Below are 12697 nucleotides of genomic sequence, written 5' to 3' on the forward strand. Positions count from 1 at the left end.
GTAGATCACATAACTAATGAGGAGGTACTGAATAGAATTGGAGAGAAGAGAAATTTGTGGCACAACTTGACTAGAAGAAGGGATCGGTTGGTAGAGCATATTCTAAGGCATCAAGGTATCACCAATTTGGTATGGGAGGGCAGCGTGGAGGGTAAAATTCGTAGAGGGAGACCAAGAGATGAATACACCAAACAGATTCAGAAGGATGTAGGTTGTAGTCGATACTGGGAGATGAAGAAGCTTGCACAGGATAGAGTAGCATGGAGAGCTGCGTCAAACCAGTCTCTGGACTGAAGACCACAACAAAAACAACAACAACAGGAAAACAATCAATCTGATAAGCGCCACTTTAAATAACACATTGTCAAAGGTCCAGTTCAGAGGCGATCTGTCAGAACCATTTGAAATCTGTACAGCAGTGAGACAAGGTGACCTGCTCTCTCCATTGCTTTGCAACTGTGTCCTGGAAAAGATAGTCAGAGAGTGGAAAACAACCGTACCGCCAGATAATCGGATTCAGCTTGGACACAAATGAAATGGCCTCAGTGGAAAATGTTTGGCTTTTGCTGATGATCTGGAACTCATTGCAAATAATAATGACGAAGCTAAGGTTCAAGTGTCCAGCCTACAATCAATTGCTGCTAAGACTGGCCTAAAAATAGCATTTAATAAAACTGAATTCATCACAAACATCAAACACGCTCCTCCTCATATTGAAATACAACAAGAGAAAGTCAAGCAGTATAAGAAATTTAAATATCTTGGAGAAATAATTACACCTGACGGTTCAGAAAATGCAGCTGTAGAAAGCAGGTGTTCTAAACTAGAAGGTGCTTTTCATCTGTGCAAAGACTTATACAAAAGCAAAAGCCTGTCTTTAAATCTAAAACTTTGTCATTATAACACCGTAATCAGACCATCAGTTTTGTATGTACCAGAATATTTAAACATGACGAAGAAAGGACCACTACGAAAACTTGAAATAAAAGACTGGAAAATTTTTGGCCCTATCAAAGAAAACGGAGAATTTCGCCGAAGACACAACTGTAAATTATACGAACATACAGAAGACATTGTTACCAGCATAAGGAAGCGGGGAATGATGCTTTTTGGTCATCTGGAAAGAAAGAACGCGCAAAGACTTACTCATCGCATAGATTCCACAATTTCAAAAACAAAATCGCATTCAAAATGAGCAAGCTATGTTAAAAAGGATTTACAGGAAGCTGAAATTTCATTTGAGGACATTCAGGATCGAGAAGTTTAAAGAGAAAAAGTCAAAATTTCTAAAAACCTTATTTCGCTTACTACGCCAGTTCCACGTCCTGCCTGCAAATGGTTAAAACACAGAAAAGAAGCACAGTCAGCCAAAATGGAAATCTACTGGCAAAATAGGAAAACACAATCAGAGAAGAGATAAAAATCTTCGTGGTCCATAGCAGGCCGAAACGATAGAAAAAACACGTCGCATTTCCAACACGTATTTAAATAATGACAGCTACAGTTTTTGAAATGGTTGATACCTAGTGATGTTTTTCAAACAGTTAGCAGCTAGTCTTAATGCTGCATACTGAAATGGCCGTTAGCTCCATGCAGCAAAGGTTTTGGGGGCGTGGCTGCTACGGTAGAGTTATTAAACTACCGTCGCCTACCGTAGAATAAAATACGTAAGCGCAGACTACGGTACTTTTCCTAGTAGTTTTGGTCAGTTAAGATAGTATCCGCCTTCCCTACATGTTGGATGTGTTGCATACCTATTGGGCGTTACCTTATAACACAATCGCTTTCTTTAGGGATGCACTCAGTGTCTTATTACATTCCAGTAAAAACCGGAAGCGGTGTACTGTGTAGAAACTAACTGATGATATGTAAAGGACCCAGTAACCTACGCAACATTCTTCTTCTGCATACTTATCCTCGTGTATGTTACTTGAACAACCAGCATTTATAGCAAAACTGAAACTGCCAATGTTTAATTCAGGTTCTATTCGAAAATTGTTGATTTTTAACGTGAAACAGGGGATGCTGTAGTAAAAATAAAGAAGACAATATAATTTACCATACAGCACTAGAAAACGCAATATCCTCAAGAAAAAGGTAAAGTAGAAAAGAATCGCAAAACAAAAATACATCAAACATCGCTTCAATACTTGGTCGAACTGATATAAAACATGTTTCTATTACTCATAAACAACTTCCTCATTTATCAGTAATAACAGAGAACTCTTGCCTTTGATCATGATGAAGAAAGTTGAGTGCAACATAACAACAAAAATTATATACATGTGTTTATGTTTGTGCTCGTAAACTGTACTTGTATAAAAAGTAATTGCTTTAGTTACATAAAAGCGCAGAAGCTATACGAGCAACATATCTTGTGTGCTTCAAATAAACCACAAAAGAACAAAGAGGAATTGTCGGCTCCCATTTTCTGTCTTACACATTCATAGCTCTGTTCTTTACCTCCACATGATTTTACGTTTCGCTGGTTAAAACGAAAGGGAATCAACAGACTTGCTGAGACCTCGCTGTCGAATCCCTGTCTCTATAAACTTCCATTATGCTTCAATGTGTCATTAATCGACGAATAATATTAATGTTACGATAGTGCCTGAGACAGTTTTTTGTTTCTGGCGAGAGTAGTTCTAACCCGTTACTGGGAAGGCAGTTCTAATCCGTTATAGGACAGACATATCTGTAAATTAATGCGCTACAGAAGTCGCACCACCTAGCGACAGTTTTACGAATGATTACAAAGAGTAAGCAAGCGAAACATGTCCCGTACCTTTCGTTAGGCATTTGCGGCAAAAAGTGTGTTATTAGCAAGTTTCTTTTTGTGTGTTTTATTTTCTTGTGAATAATGGTAGCATACCGCGCGTCTGAAAACAGCTCAATATGGATTAACTGTGCAGATCACCGTAGTTAAGCGATGACGGGCTGGGCTACTACTTGGATGGGTGACCATCCGGTCTGCCGAGCGCTGTTGGCAAGCGGGGTGCACTCAGCCCTTGTGAGGCAAACTGAGGAGCTACTTCACTGAGAAGGTGCTTACTGTTGGGCCTTCATGGCCTGTTCGGGAGGAGTGCAGTTTATTAGGCACTAATTTGGAACATGAGCTTAAAATGGAAGAGTATGAACAAAGTGCCCCGAAACTCAACCTAAACATCAATCAACAACGAAAACAGTGCAAATCCTGGCAAGGACCTATATGTAATTTCAACGGAGCAATGAGCTATAGGATCGACGTCACATTTTGTGACTCTTCAGCTTAACTAAACGTACTAAAAATAACGCCTGTTGGAAAGATTTTTAATATAGTGCATGCTTAAACTGATCTCGGAATCTCTGTCTGACCATGATGTAATCTAACTGAAATCTTCCCGTATCTCACGCCCTTTTCCAAGCATACCTCCTCCTCTTGTGATTCCTGAACAGACTACTCGCTGTTAGTAGCGAAATTGATTACAGAACTCAAATTAGTCTTTCTCCCCTCACATTACTAGGACCCAGCCCATATTCTCCCGTAACCCTTTCTTCTACTCCTTCCCCTACAACAGCATTCAAATCCCCATGACTATTGAATTTTCATTTACCGTTACGTACTGCATTACCCGTGCAATATCCTCATATATTTTCTCTATCTTTCCATCTTCAGCTTGTGACTTCGGCATGTATACTTAAACTATCGTTATCGATGTTGGTTTGCTGTCAGTTCTGGCAAGAACAACCCTGTCACTCAACTGTTCCCAGTAACTCACTCTCTGCCCCACCTTCATATTTATAACGAATCCTACTTCCGTTATACCATTTTGTGCTGCTGTTGATATTACCCTTTACTCATCTGACCACAAATCCTTGTTTTCTTTTCATTTCACTTCACTGACCCCCACTACATGCAGAATGAACATTTGCATTTGCATTTTTAGATTTTCTAGCTTCCCTACCACGTTCAAGCTTCTGACATTCCACGCCCTGACTCGTAGAACGTTATCTTTTCGCTTATTATTCAATCTTTTTCTCATGGTAACCTCACTCTTGGCAGTCCCCTCCCGGAGATCCGAATGAGGGACTATTCTGGAATCTTTCGCCAAAGAAGAGATCATCATGACACTTTTTCAATTACAGGTCACATGTCCTGTGGATATACATTATGTGCCATTACTGCAGTCGTTTCCATTGGCTTCTGTATTCTCATGCCGTTGAGCATTGTTGATCTTCTGCCTTTAAGGGCAGATCCCCATCTCAGGACAAGAGAGAGCCCTAAACCTCTGTCCGCTCCTCCGCCCTCTTAGGTAAGGGCCTTTGGCAGAATGAGTGTGACTTCTTAGGTTGGTAGTCTTCGGCCGCCAAAATTTACACGTTGGTGGCGTTCGAAACCAGGACCGAGGACGTTTTGATGACTAAACAAAGATGCTACCCCGAGACCACGAGTGCAACTTAGACGACAATGTAGTAATGATGAAGAGTAGGCTGGACAGGCAGTACAGTTGAGGAGCAATGGACATCTCTAAAACGGGCAATCACAAGAGTTGGAAAGAAAAATATAGGTACAAAGAGGTAACTGGGAAATAACTATGGGTAACAGTAGAAATACTTCAGTTGATCGATGAAAAAAGGAAGTACAAAAATGTTCGTGGAAAGGCGCTGAGGAATGAAATAAATGAGAAGTGCAAGTAAGCTAAGACGAAACTGCTGCATGAAAAATGTGAAGAAAGCGAAAAAGAAATGATTGTCGGAAGTACTGACTCAGCATAGAGGAGAGTCAAAACAACTTTCGGTGAAATTAAAAGCAAGGGTAGTCTTGTCTGATGACGTGACAGAAGAAAAAACAGGAGTCGATTTAGCACAGGGGATCCAGTATCACAAAAGAGCGCTCTAAAATGCGTATCTTAAGAGCTAGTAGCACTTGTTCAATAAAGGAAATGTGTTTCACAGTAGCGAAAGTGAACAACTGCTCATACCTTCTCAGGTATGCATTTTAGAGCCCATGTTTACTAATCATTTTTTGCTTGCTACTGTCTCTGAAAGTTGCCTAACGTACAGTCTTTGCAACAACAGTACCAGTACATAAGTTCCACTGTCAGAGGTATCAGAAAGGTTTTCACTTACAGCTTTCGACGCGTTCGTTTCAGTTATATGGACCCTCACCTCTAACTGATGCATATATCCTTCATCATCCTAGAAAGTCTGTAACATCTTCACGTAGTCACCCTGTCTACACTGCACTCACAGGCGCCGGCGACGGTAACTTTGGCGGACTGTAGCGTCGTCGGATGACGTTTCCGGATATGAGTTCCTATTCAGAATATTACGTAATCATTCTACAAGTCCTAGAAGTCTGTAACGGGAATTTCTGAACATCCTGTTTAAGCGAAAGTTTTAAAATGAGGCCGCGTTCATTGTCAATACGGCCCAGAGATGGCAGCACCGTACGGCAGATGGAATTTTACTGCCAGCGGCGAGAATGAGAACTGTTTTAAATACTTAAAATGGCGACGTTTTCCTTTCTTGAACAGCGTGCAATCATTCGTTTTCTGAATTTGCGTGGTGTGAAACCAATTGAAATTCATCGACAGTTGAAGGAGACATGTGGTGATGGAGTTATGGATGTGTCGAAAGTGCGTTCGTGGGTGCGACAGTTTAATGAAGGCAGAACATCGTGTGACAACAAACCGAAACAACCTCGGGCTCGCACAAGCCGGTCTGACGACATGATGGAGAAAGTGGAGAGAATCGTTTTGGGGGATCGCCGAATGACTGTTGAACAGATTGCCTCCAGAGTTGCCATTTCTGTGGGTTCTGTGCACACAATCCTGCATGACGACCTGAAAATGCGAAAAGTGTCATCCAGGTGGGTGCCACGAATGCTGGCGGACGACCACATGGCTCCCCGTGTGGCATCTTGCCAAGCAATGTTGACGCGCAACGACAACATGAATGGGACTTTCTTTTCGTCGGTTGTGACAATGGATGAGACGTGGATGCCATTTTTCAATCCAGAAACAAAGCGCCAGTCAGCTCAATGGAAGCACACAGATTCACCGCCACCAAAAAATTTCGGGTAACCGCCAGTGCTGAAAAAATGATGGTGTCCATGTTCTGGGACAGCGAGGGCGTAATCCTTACCCATTGCGTTCCAAAGGGCACTACGGTAACAGGTGCATCCTACGAAAATGTTTTGAAGAACAAATTCCTTCCTGCACTGCAACAAAAACCTCCGGGAAGGGCTGCGCGTGTGCTGTTTCCCCAAGACAACACACCCGCACATCGAGCTAACGTTACGCAACAGTTTCTTCGTGATAACAACTTTGAAATGATTCCGCATGCTCCCTACTCACCTGACCTGGCTCCTAGTGACTTTTGGCTTCTTCCAACAATGAAAGACACTCTCCGTGGCCGCACATTCACCAGCCGTGCTGCTATTGCCTCAGTGATTTTCCAGTGGTCAAAACAGACTCCTAAAGAAGCCTTCGCCGCTGCCATGGAATCATGGCGTCAGCGTTGTGAAAAATGTGTACTTCTGCAGGGCGATTACGTCGAGAAGTAACGCCAGTTTCATCGATTTCGGGTGAGTAGTTAATTAGAAAAAAAATCGGAGGCCTTAGAACTAGAATGCACCTCGTACATTACGACATTTGCGATATGGGGATGTGCAGCAAGCCTTGTCGCACATTCCACAGCGATTTTATCCGACAGACATGCTGCCCCATACACATTCTTCATTCTCCAATGGATGTTTAGCGCCGTTTCTCCTTCGGCATCCAAGAGAAGAATAACAGCATGTTGTTCCTGTTTGGATGAATCTGGTAATAACGTCGTCATAGTTTACGTTTACGAAATTACGGCACGCGCGTCGGAAAGACATGAATGTCACACTAATCCCTTTCCCAAAATGGCGGTGATTAGATACCCCATACGGAGTCGCGCTACGTTGTATATACGTTGCAGCAACGCCCTCACACAGGGATGATTTGATCGCCCCTTATACTCGTATTAAGACAGAAGTATTCATAATATTTTTGATCATTTATCAGTAATGTTAGTTTGACCCAGAAGATTAAAAGGCATGTAAACAAAAAATTTCTGAGATCATCAGAAAATCCTGTTGGTTATTAACAGAAACATTCAGCAGAAATGTCACCGAATAATGCTCTTCAATGTGGCTTTACAGGACATAAACTTTAAAAACAGTTGTTCAATTTTTAACTGTGGTGTCACTGCCAGACACCACACTTGCTAGGTGGTAGCCTTTAAATCGGCCGCGGTCCGTTAGTATACGTCGGACCCGCGTGTCGCCTCTATCAGTGATTGCAGACCGAGCGCCGCCACACGGCAGGTCTAGTCTAGAGAGATTCCCTAGCACTCGCTCCAGTTGTACAGCCGACTTTGCTAGCGATGGTTCACTGTCTACATACGCTTTCATTTGCAGAGACGACAGTTTAGCATAGCCTTCAGCTACGTCATTTGCTACGACCTAGCAAGGCGACAATTTCAGTTACTATACTTAACTTCAAGAATGTATTCTGAACAGATAATATTGTGAATCATGTACCGTCAAGAGCGACGTTCATCATTAATGGATTATAGTTAAGTATCAAACTAATTACGTCCGCTTTCTGAATTCTCATTCCTTGTCATGTTCCAGACCTCACGTCAGTATAGTTCTTCCCTCCTCCCTCCTCACGCCAGCCTGCGTGAGCTAAAACGCGTGCATTTCGGCCTCCACTCGTAACACGGTGTTGGCTCTTCTGCTAACACAAAATTAACACTTATTTTGGTTACAAAACGTCTGATCACATTATGTTATTGTATTTTATGAGTTATTTTCATGCTTGCTATTTTTTTCGGTGTTCGTTGGCGTATTTAAACTTCAACAAAGATGTTTATTAAAACTAGGTATTTTTCTTGTTTGGGTGAGATCCAGCTCGCGCCAGACAACATGTTAAAACAACCTTCCATAACAACTTCTCAAAGCTAGCTCAAACTGCCTGCTGCAACCGCTTCTCGAGAGTGTACAGTTGAATTCAAATTCTCCACGTCTTTCCAGTGTGACACTCCATTGTACAGCAATGGAAGCTGGATTGCTGTATTCGTAATTCTACGACTATGACTGCAGCTATTTTTGTCACCATGAGTTTCGAGAAGGTCCCGGTTCCTGGAGTGGAGAACTTTTGTGTCTTGAGATTTCTCAGTTATATCGTCTCTTCTATCGCAGAGAATGTTCTCTTCTGTTTCTTACACCTCTTGCCGCCGCCTCCGCCGTCCCTCCAACACACACACACACACACACACACACACACACACACAAACGCGCGCGCGCGCGCGCGCACGCACACACACACACACACGCGGTCGGTCGCCTATGCCCACTGACAGAACTTCCCGACTTTCAAGGACCAGGTGTCGTGACCATCTGTCAGTTGTGGGGTAAGAAACCTGTCAGTATACCAGCTCACACAGCAGCAAACACAGTTACTCCGAATGTAAACGGGACAGTCAAATGGAAACTTGTCTGTATACCAACTTGCACATCTACAGCAGCGAATACAGTTATACTGAATGTATACAGGACAATCAATTGAAAACCGAACATCCGCCACAACGAAACCATAGAATGGTCCACTTCAAAAGTAATCGCCACACGCGTTAAGACATTTATCCCTCTGGGAGACGAAACGATCAATTCCTGTTTCTAGAACGCGGTCGGCCGTTGACGGGCCCACAATCGCACACACTCTTGCACCTCCTCGTCCGACTAAAGCCGACGCCAACGGTGAAAGATCTGGGCTGTACGGAGGACGTTACACCGTTTCTCAGCCAAATTGCTGAAATATAGCCTGCGTCCGATAGGCAGTGTGTGTGCACGCGTTATCGTAGAACAGAACGATTCCGTCCGACAGTATTCCTGGACACTTTGACTTCATGGCACGCTGCAGTTTCTACAAAGTGTCTTGTTGCCGCTGCGCACTGCTTGTGGTACCACTCTCGAGGGACTCAAAAAAAATGGTTCAAATGGCTCTGAGCACTATGGGACTCAACTGCTGAGGTCATTAGTCCCCTAGAACCTAGAACTAGTTAAACCTAACTAACCTAAGGACATCACAAACATCCACGCCCGAGGCAGGATTCGAACCTGCGACCGTAGCGGTCTTGCGGTTCCAGACTGCAGCGCCTTTAACCGCACGGCCACTTCGGCCGGCTCGAGGGACTCATCCAGAGGGGCCCTGCAGTCGAAGAGGAAGGTTATCATGAAATAGCGTGATGCCACAATTTCGATCCCAAGGAAGTGGTAAAGCCTACAGTGGAAACAGCCCACCTCTCCCCTGCGAAAGAAATCCAAAGCTGTTCACACACGTTCCGGTAAGGTCATGATGACCTCCTTCGACTGCAGGGGCTCTCCGCTCGTCGAGTTTTTCGAGAGTGGAACCAAAATCAATGTGCAGCGCTTTGAAGACACTTTGCAGAAACTGCGACGCACCATAAAGTCAAAACGCCCAGGAAATGTTGTCTGACGGAATCATCCGATGATTATGCCCGCCTAGACACTGTCAGTCGGACGAGGCGATCTGGTTGAGAAACGCTGAAACATCCTCCGCACAGCTCAGATCCTTCACCGCGTGATCTTCACATCTTTGGTGACCTGAAGAAGGACGTGCATGGACGTAGGTTTCAGTCGGGCGAGGTGGTGCGGTTGTGGATCCCTCACAGGTCGACCGCGTTTTTCGAAACAGCAATTGATCGTCTCTCCTCCCAATGGGATAAACATCTTAACGCGTATCCTAAAGTAAAAAAATGCCGTGTGACGAGGGCCTCCCGTCGGGTAGACCGTTCGACTGGTGCAAGTCTTTCGATTTGACGCCACTTCGGCGACTTGCGCGTCGATGGGGATGTGAAATGATGATGATTAGGACAACACAACACCCAGTCCCTGAGCGGAGAAAATCTCCGACCCAGCCGGGAATCGAATCCGGGCCCTTAGGATTGACAGCGTCACGCTGATCACTTAGTTACTGGGGGTGGACAAATGCGTATTGTGATTACTTCTGAATGGAACACTTCCATGGTTCCGTTCTGGTGGGTGTTTGGTTTTCATTTGACTGCCCCTCATATAACCAAAATGGTTCAAACGGCTCTGCGCACTATGGGACTTAACATCTGTGGTCATCAGTCCCCTAGAACTTAGAACTACTTAAACCTAACTAACCTAAATTCATGGAGCAGAAATAAAAACTTTGAGGTTCGCCGATGACATTGTGATTCTGTCAGAGACAGCAAAGGACTTGGAAGAGCAGTTGAATGGAATGGACAGTGTCTTGAAAGGAGGATATAAGATGAACATCAACAAAAGCAAAACAAGGATAATGGAATGTAGTCTAATTAAGTCGGGTGATGCTGAGGGAATTAGATTAGGAAATGAGGCACTTAAAGTAGTAAAGGAGTTTTGCTATTTGGGGAGCAAAATAACTGATGATGGTCGAAGTAGAGAGGATATAAAATGTAGGCTGGCAATGGCAAGGAAAGCGTTTCTGAAGAAGAGAAATTTGTTAACATCCAGTATTGATTTAAGTGTCAGGAAGTCATTTCTGAAAGTATTCGTATGGAGTGTAGCCATGTATGGAAGTGAAACATGGACGATAAATAGTTTGGACAAGAAGAGAATAGAAGCTTTCGAAATGTGGTGCTACAGAAGAATGCTGAAGATTAGATGGGTAGATCACGTAACTAATGAGGAAGAATTGAATAGGATTGGGGAGAAGAGAAGTTTGTGGCACAACTTGACCAGAAGAAGGGATCGGTTGGTAGGACATGTTCTGAGGCATCAAGGGATCACCAATTTAGTATTGGAGGGCAGCGTGGAGGGTAAAAATCGTAGAGGGAGACCAAGAGATGAATACACTAAGCAGATTCAGAAGGATGTAGGTTGCAGTAGGTACTGGGAGATGAAAAAGCTTGCACAGGATAGAGTAGCATGGAGAGCTGCATCAAACCAGTCTCAGGACTGAAGACCACAACAACAACAACAACCTTAGGACATCACACACATCCATGCCCCAGGCAGGATTCGAACCTGCGACCGTAGCGGTCACGCGGTTCCAGACTGAACCGCACCGGCCGGCTTTATATAACCAATCAGGACTCGCAATGTGGTATATACGCCACAGTGGTTCCATTCTCGTAATGCCCGAAATGTTCACTGTCTTTATTAGAGGTATTCAAATTGGCTCCTTACTGAGAAGTGCCTTTCGTGCGTGGTGTTCAACGGGTAAGAGCGACTTACCCGGTAGGGCCGGTGGGAAGGCGAGCAGCGGCACGGCGAGGGCGAGGCAGACGAAGGCGGCCAGCACGAAGCCGATCCACCAGGCGCCCACCCACACATTGCTGTCCTGCGTCAGGCCCATCCTGCAACAACAGCCACACGGCAACCATGTCAGTAGCGCTCCAGTTAACTCCTGCTGCTCCGCCAACGTGCCAGTAGACTGAGGTGTGATACAAAATGACACAGTAACAATACACACAAAACAACAAAGAAAAAGTTGGTGGCAATTGAATAGTCTCGTGCTTGTGCCAGTGGAAGTCACAATAATGAAAGTTGTTTAAGTATACAAAGGCAATCCCAGAATAAGTTCTGCTATTTTTTAGGGACGTAGAGAAACTGTTAAGGCAGGCTCTCAATCAAAACGGTTGAAAATTCGAATTTTTAATTCCATTTCTGAAGAGTATATGTTTCTAGAATGTTGGGATGAAAAGGCATTTTTAATCCGTGCAAGCCGGCCGGAGTGGCCGAGCGGTTAAAGGCGCTACAGTCTGGAACCGCACAACCGCTACGGACGCAGGTTCGAATCCTGCCTCGGGCATGGATGTGAGTGATGTCCTTAGGTTTAAGTAGTTCTAAGTTCTAGGGGACTTATGACCACAGCAGTTGAGTCCCATAGTGCTCAGAGCCATTTAGACCATTTTTAATCCGTGCAATACAAAAGTTTCTACACAGCCCATTGTTCGAAGCAGTGTCACAGCCGCTGTGGCACACTCTCAGCCGGAAACGCCCATCTCAGAAAACTTGTTGTGCCTTAACGTACGTTCACAAAATGGTCTATAATCCAGTATTCATGCAAACATATTCGTCGTAAAAGATGACGAACAACATGTGCAAGCTGCCTAACACAGCGTGTTCAGCTCAGCCAGGTCGGCTTTTCTCTCCCAGAAGAATGAGAGAATTGCTCTCCAGGTACAATTCGAGTTATAGGAAGGGTTGATATACGGTCCTGCAGTTGCACCCTAAACGTAAGTAAAAGTATTTTTTTTTGGTCAAATTTTGGTCGAAACTGATCAAAAAATAATTTTTGGTCCAGCAAAATGGATTGGCCATTTTGGACTTCGGATTTTGCAAATCTAACTTCATATTTGTGTTCAGCGACGTCAAAAATATCTAATAACATGTAGTTTTTATGCAAATTGAACTAACAATAAATATAAAAAGTTTTTCCTAGACTTTAAACAGGTGTTTCTCGAGAAACGATTTTTCAAAACTGTGTGCAACATAAAATAAAAGATGTTCAAGCTATTAACTTCTAATTGTGACTGCCCTCAAGTACACACTTTTCTTGGAAGCCTATACCTGGAACATGTGAAATTTGTTGTTAATAACCGTTTTTTGTAAAGCCATAAAGAGTGAAACAGACTCCCAAAAGTCGAACTC

General features: G+C 43.8%; 1 protein-coding gene across 1 annotated transcript in view; it reads right to left on the reverse strand.

Moving 5' to 3' along the window:
- Positions 1-12697, reverse strand: part of LOC124776418 (solute carrier organic anion transporter family member 4A1) — a 552725-nt gene that overhangs the window by 99450 nt on the left and 440578 nt on the right. Inside the window, exon 5 of the mRNA XM_047251412.1 lies at positions 11279-11400. Within this exon, the coding sequence (XP_047107368.1) occupies positions 11279-11400 (122 nt within the window). The remainder of the gene's footprint in view (positions 1-11278; positions 11401-12697) is intronic.

Source organism: Schistocerca piceifrons, chromosome 2, assembly GCF_021461385.2.
Source record: "Schistocerca piceifrons isolate TAMUIC-IGC-003096 chromosome 2, iqSchPice1.1, whole genome shotgun sequence".
In the NCBI taxonomy this organism is placed as follows: Eukaryota; Metazoa; Arthropoda; class Insecta; order Orthoptera; family Acrididae; genus Schistocerca; species Schistocerca piceifrons.